Source organism: Sitodiplosis mosellana, unplaced genomic scaffold, assembly GCF_009176505.1.
Source record: "Sitodiplosis mosellana isolate CC-2019 unplaced genomic scaffold, AAFC_SMos_1.0 Smas_scaffold_5868, whole genome shotgun sequence".
NCBI lineage: Eukaryota > Metazoa > Arthropoda > Insecta > Diptera > Cecidomyiidae > Sitodiplosis > Sitodiplosis mosellana.
The window spans coordinates 1-6,420 of record NW_022601110.1 but is presented as its reverse complement, the minus strand read 5'-3'; the positions used below and the strand labels follow the sequence as shown (position 1 = coordinate 6,420).

Genomic DNA, 6,420 nt, shown 5'->3' with positions numbered 1-6,420 from the left:
CAGAAACGAATAAGAGAAACAAAATGGACCGTTGTGGTGTTCAGTGTTGGCATCCGAATTGGTTGCGTAAATTCGCAACGACACGATGGTTTATGATAGTTTATGGGTTGTTGGGCACAATTCAGGCCACCAGTTATTTGTACTTTGTTATCACATTAACAACAATTGAAAAACGCTTCAAAATACCCAGCCAAACGACAGGTGAGACTTTGCCGCCGCCACCACCTTCTCAAAAATACTTGATCATAGCAAATAGTTTTCTTCCGCTCTTTATCATCCGAATGAAAATTGAAAGCGGTTCGATTTAATGAAACAAAGATCGAACCGATCCACTTTTTGCGATTATGATTTCATTGTCGTGAAACCAGCAATTAAAATCGATTTATTTATAGATTATTATAGATCAATATTCCACCTCGTATCTCTGAAGTGCACACTTGAATTGAGGCACGAGTTGATTAATCGTCCATCGGACGCTAGCCAACGCAAATATTTGCTTTCTACACCGTTTAATCATTCCGATATTGATTGAGTGTATTTCACGCATCAATGCAAAATCATTGGAATTTTTTTGATTCATCAACAATTTGTTTTTCTTCTTCCATCTCTTTCTCTCTTCCTCTCTGTCTCGTCTGAGTTCCTAGGAATTATTTTGAGTGGTAATGAAATATCGCAGATTTTATTATCACTGATCTTAACATATTTTGGTGGTCAACGAAATCGACCCAGATGGATTGCATGGGGTGTTGTTTTCAGTGCATTGTCGTGCTTTATTCTCGCCTGGCCGCACTTTATTTATGGCGCCGGAGAGGAGGCGTATGAACTAACCGAGGAGTATTTGGCTGAACATAAAGTGAGACAAACTTTTTCTTATCAAAAACGATGCATTGCACTTGCAATTCATTCTGATATATTTTCATGCACTGCAAATAGCGAATAAATTCATTCAATAAACATGTTTCACAGTAGTTTCATCTTTTCTTCTTCCATGCAATGTTCAGAATGCTACATCGCACATGCTTTCGAAACCGGTGGATTTTAAAAGTAGTAAATTATGCAGAACCACCATGGAAAAGATCTACAAATGTGATGAAAAGTTTTCGTATGTTCCGCTGGTGTTGATATTTATGTCACAATTCGTGCTCGGAATCGGTAACACATTATATTATTCGCTTGGCCAGTCCTATTTAGATGACAACACCAAGCAACGAAACACACCGTTAATGTTGGCCTATGCATTTTCGATGCGTATGATCGGGCCGATAGTTGGAATCGCTCTTGCTTATTTAATGATGAGTATTTACATTGATCCCACTTTGACGCCAGTCATTGCAAGAGATGATCCTCGATGGTTGGGTGCTTGGTGGCTTGGATGGATTCTACTTGGTGTACTGATGTTCATTTTTGCTGGATTGATCGGTTTGTTCCCGAAACACTTGCCGAAGAAGAAACAATCCATTGAACACGAAATCGATGACGAAAAATGCGATCAGAAAGTTGAGACAGTGGAAAAAAAATCGACCAAAGAGAGAAAGGATGGGGAATTGAAAGGTAAATTTACTTGAAAATTTACTTATAGGATTTAATAATTATTTTCAAAGATGGAGAAATGGATAGAAAAAAAAAAGATTTGGATTATTCCGAATCAATCTTTTCTTTCAGATTAGATTTCCGCTAGATGGTCAGGTACGGCTGAAGCTCGTTTTTGAGATGAATGGCGCATATAGAACGCTCCGCTGCCACGTAAATATTCCGTTTGTCGTTCGTTCACTGATCGTAGAATAGCTGTAGAAGGAGAAGCGGGCGCACACTGAGTGGTGTGCTTTTCCATGCATTCACATGGTGAGAACGCTCACTAGTTGTTTTGGTTCTTGATGATTTCTTTTCGCTCACCACTCTTGCTTCATTCGTTTGACACATGAACATCATTTAAACTCAACGGATTTTTCTTTGAATTCAAACACAACATTTAAACAGCTGACAATTTCTTTTATGTTATTTCCATGACCTTTCATACTTGTCCAAAGCGTTGAACAATACAGTGAACGAACGACGAACGAGCTGTGTGCAGCGATGGCGAAACTTTGTACAATGTACATGCGTTCACCGTGCGTAAATCATCTGAATAACGAGCGTCAGCCGTTTGGTTGGCTGGATTAGAGAAACAAAATGACCAAAATCCATAGAATTTTAGTTGATAGAAAAAGATATTTGAATAAAGCCATTTTGAATTACGTCGAATTCAACTTTCAGATTTCCCAAAGGCATTGATGCGACTGCTAACAAACAAGGTGTTAATTTTCAACAATATGTCATCTATATTCTATATCCTTGGCGCATCCGGTTTCATGATATTTATGGGCAGAGTGATGGAAGTTCAGTTCAATAAAACATCACACGGTGGCAGCATATTCACTGGTCCCATGACAATCATAGGAACGGCTGTCGGTCTCTTGACATCCGGTTATGCTATCACAAAGTATAAGCCACCGCCAAAGTATTTATTCTTTTGGAATGTGATGATTGGATTGAAATCAATGTGTGTCGCATTATTGTACACTCAACTGGGTTGTGAGAATGGTAATAATTCGCTGTTGGTTAACGGAACCATTATTTCGTGCAATTCGAATTGTGCATGTGATGGAGTCGCATACAGTCCAGTATGTGATCGCTTAACAGGTACAACATATTTTTCACCGTGTCATCGGGGCTGTAGAGCATTCGATGAAGAACAAAAATTTTACAAAGATTGCTCGTGCAATATTCAAGCATCGATAAATACTAAGAGATCCACCGCCGGATTTTTAGCCAGTCATATGTTTATGGAAAGCTCAACAAATCAAGCCACATTGAATGGTGAAGCAAAACCAACCGAAAAACGCATCACACTGGAAGATGTTTATGATGAAGAGCTAAAACCGGATAAACTACCGCATGACGACGATGTTGCCATTGACGGAAATCATCTTTATGGCGAGAGTGAAGAGTACGAAGACAGTGGTGAAACGGAGGATGTATTGAGCGGTGAAACGGTAGACGTGACGAAAATGGAGGCAAACAAGCGAGAACGTCGAGAGCATACAGATCATGAACATATTTTTCCCGGAGTATGCGCTGATGATTGCACATTTGCTTACATCACCTTTTCGATAATTTCAATGTGCTCTGCTTTGATCTCATCCACCGGTCGAATTGGGAATGTTTTGCTGAATTTCCGGTAAGCGAAATGAAACTCACATTGAAGAATGATTGTTTGACCAAATTAATTCTTTTGCTTTAAAATTATGATGAATGAAAAATTGAAAATTGCAATCAAATTAACAAATGAAATTCAATTCCGAATTGCAGAGCAGTTGAACCACGTGACAAAGCATTTGCCCAGGGTTTATCGCTGTTTTTAACCAGTTTGTTCGCGCTAATCCCCGGTCCAATCATTTTCGGTGTAGTCATTGACAGCACATGCTTGGTATGGGGCTACAAATGTGGACGACGCGGCAACTGTCAACTGTACGATCCAATCAAATTCCGATACTTTTTACACTCGAGTGCAGCAGTGTTCACTTTTCTTGGTGCATTTTTTGACCTTCTGGTGTGGTACCATGCTAAAGATTTGGATTTGTATGGTGACAAGACCACCGATGGCACACCAATCAAACCAGTGGAAAAAGAAAAAGACGCTTCGCCCGAAAGTGAGCCACTGAACAAATAATACCAAAACAATGTGTTAAGGAGTTTTTGTGTGTATATTTATTAGTTTTTAGCATGCTTTTGTTTACTACCATACAGTTGAACGGTTTTAGTATTTTAATCTAATCTGTTTGAGAATAAATAAACCCAAAATTGATCATGATTTAAGTTTTAATTACGTTCCTCTATGATCACATCAAAAAATGATCCCATCAAATTTCGATACTACATGCATTCAAGTTCGGCATTTTTCATTCTGATTGGCGTCGGATTTGTTTTGGTGCTATGGTACTATGCCAAAAACCTCGATTTATATGGTGAAGAAAAACCAAAACCCATCAAAAATGACAAAGACGATTCACCTGAAACTCAACCACTCAACTCTATGACGACCAAGATTTAACCACTGTGATTTTCATAGTTCTGATTCCAGTTTTGTTTTCAGTGACCTCGAAAGCCATATTGAAGCTTAATTTTTAAGAAAAAGAACTGTGCTGGAGCAAACTTTGCAAATATGGATGATAGGGATCAAAAACAAAATGAATCCAAAATCACTCAATGGTCGTTAGTTGGTTAACACTTAGCATAAATTTACGATTTGTGTGTATCTTCTTTATTAATAAATAGAAAAATGTGCTTACAATAATAAATTTGTGTATTTATCATTTTTGAACATTTTCACAGAATAAATAATGACAACAAAACTTGCATGAAAAACAAAAATGTCAAAAAGCTTCAAACACTGAGTTTCACTCTTTACCTTTCGATAAAAAACAAACAGAATCAAATCTATAATAATTTTATCCACCTAACAAGATGACACTTGAGCAACATTATGAAACTTGATACGATTGCAAAAAAATGCATCCAAGGTGAGCCATGTCGAAAATTTGTTTTTTTTTTCTATTTGATTCTGAAGCTTATGTATTGCACAGTGAAATTTAAAGTGAAAGATGCAGATTTTGACACCAACTCGAAGAACTGCTCTATCACACAAGACTTCTGTGGTGTTTGCGAGTGAAATCATCATATAAACAACAAGTAAGCATTTCGTCACTATTCAATTGAGCGTCCGAATTTAGAATGAATATGCACAATAAAAATCAATGTTTCATACAAAGCAAGCAGCGTGCTCGCCTGTTCAATCTTTATTTTCGCTATGACATCGGCCACAATCACTTATTATTGCTGTCAGTGACTATGTTTCGGGAGCACAAGTTGTTTGTGATTGCATGTTTCTTGCCTAATGCGTACATATGTGCAAAGCGTTTGTTTATCACTGTCGAAAGGTAATGCCTTCGAACGTAATTCTTCATGAACATTTTATTTTCATTTTTCTTCCAACTAGTCGAACACTCTACTTTCTATCTTACCCTTTCTCCCTCTCAAGAAGATATGATATAGTGGCTATATTTTCTCTCTCTGTCGATTTTATGATAACGATAGTAAAAGAAAATGAGCGACTTGAAATGTTTCATCACTTTGAATGTTTGAATGTACACAAACACAATTGAATTATAGATGCGATAGATTGTTTTTGTATTCGCCGTCGTCGTTGAAGTGGCTGGTTGCAATTATCAATTGTGGAGCAATAGACAAGCGTTCTGCTTATGGATCAGTCGTCCGCACGCTCAGTTATTCAATAGATTCGGCAACGGTTAGTCGTACGGTCAATTGAGCTAAGCTCAGTTGCGTTTAATTTAGAGTGATCAAAACCGTACAAACAATTTGCGCCTAACAAAGGAATATTCTATTTTTCTCGTACAATTTTACTAAGGCTCAAACCTGGAAATTAGAATAGTGCGAAATTAGCCTGAATAATATTAGAAAAATTTCGTCGTTCCTTGGGAAAAAACAACAACAACAACTGGCTAATCTTGTCGAAATCGGAGTGAATAAACAACGTGAATAAAGTGCATTAATCAACGGCTCTTTTTATGCAATTATGCGCGGAATTGGCATGTGACATTAGTTTTCAAGTGCTTTGTGTGTGAAATGAGCGTATCGCCGTTGTTGTGCTTGTCTATGCCGTTGTTGTGTATGTGTTGAAAAGTGCTCAAAACTCAAATCATTTCCTAATTAAGAAAAATCAATCCAGATTATGAAAGAGAGAAAGAAAGTGTATGTGTGAGCGGAGCACAAAAAACCAACAACATTCTGTGATTTGACATTTTGTTCAGTTGCAATAACGCACTGATTTTTGAGTATCTATCAAAGAACTCGTGATAGAGAGGGAGAGAGGCAAAAAAGAAACAGAAACGAATAAGAGAAACAAAATGGACCGTTGTGGTGTTCAGTGTTGGCATCCGAATTGGTTGCGTAAATTCGCAACGACACGATGGTTTATGATAGTTTATGGGTTGTTGGGCACAATTCAGGCCACCAGTTATTTGTACTTTGTTATCACATTAACAACAATTGAAAAACGCTTCAAAATACCCAGCCAAACGACAGGTGAGACTTTGCCGCCGCCACCACCTTCTCAAAAATACTTGATCATAGCAAATAGTTTTCTTCCGCTCTTTATCATCCGAATGAAAATTGAAAGCGGTTCGATTTAATGAAACAAAGATCGAACCGATCCACTTTTTGCGATTATGATTTCATTGTCGTGAAACCAGCAATTAAAATCGATTTATTTATAGATTATTATAGATCAATATTCCACCTCGTATCTCTGAAGTGCACACTTGAATTGAGGCACGAGTTGATTAATCGTCCATCGGACGCTAG

The 6,420-nt window shown here is 37.6% G+C and overlaps 1 protein-coding gene across 1 annotated transcript; it reads left to right on the top strand.

Moving 5' to 3' along the window:
• The first annotated feature begins 6 nt into the window (after positions 1–6).
• Positions 7–3,840, top strand: LOC129573015 (solute carrier organic anion transporter family member 74D-like). Its single transcript, XM_055453151.1, has 5 exons — positions 7–201; positions 645–853; positions 1,002–1,551; positions 2,254–3,217; positions 3,349–3,840. The coding sequence occupies exons 1-5, from the start codon at positions 24–26 to the stop codon at positions 3,707–3,709; spliced, it is 2,262 nt and encodes a 753-aa protein (XP_055309126.1). The 5' UTR covers positions 7–23; the 3' UTR covers positions 3,710–3,840.
• Positions 3,841–6,420: the final 2,580 nt, after the last annotated feature.

What these genes read in the sequence shown, in the direction of transcription:
- LOC129573015 (XM_055453151.1), top strand. Translation starts at nt 24, where the DNA reads ATGGACCGTTGTGGTGTTCAGTGTTGGCATCCGAATTGGTTGCGTAAA. An exon ending in AATACCCAGCCAAACGACAG is followed by an intron (nt 202 to 644) that starts GTGAGACTTTGC and finishes CTGAGTTCCTAG; the next exon opens with GAATTATTTTGAGTGGTAAT. An exon ending in AAAGGATGGGGAATTGAAAG is followed by an intron (nt 1,552 to 2,253) that starts GTAAATTTACTT and finishes TTCAACTTTCAG; the next exon opens with ATTTCCCAAAGGCATTGATG.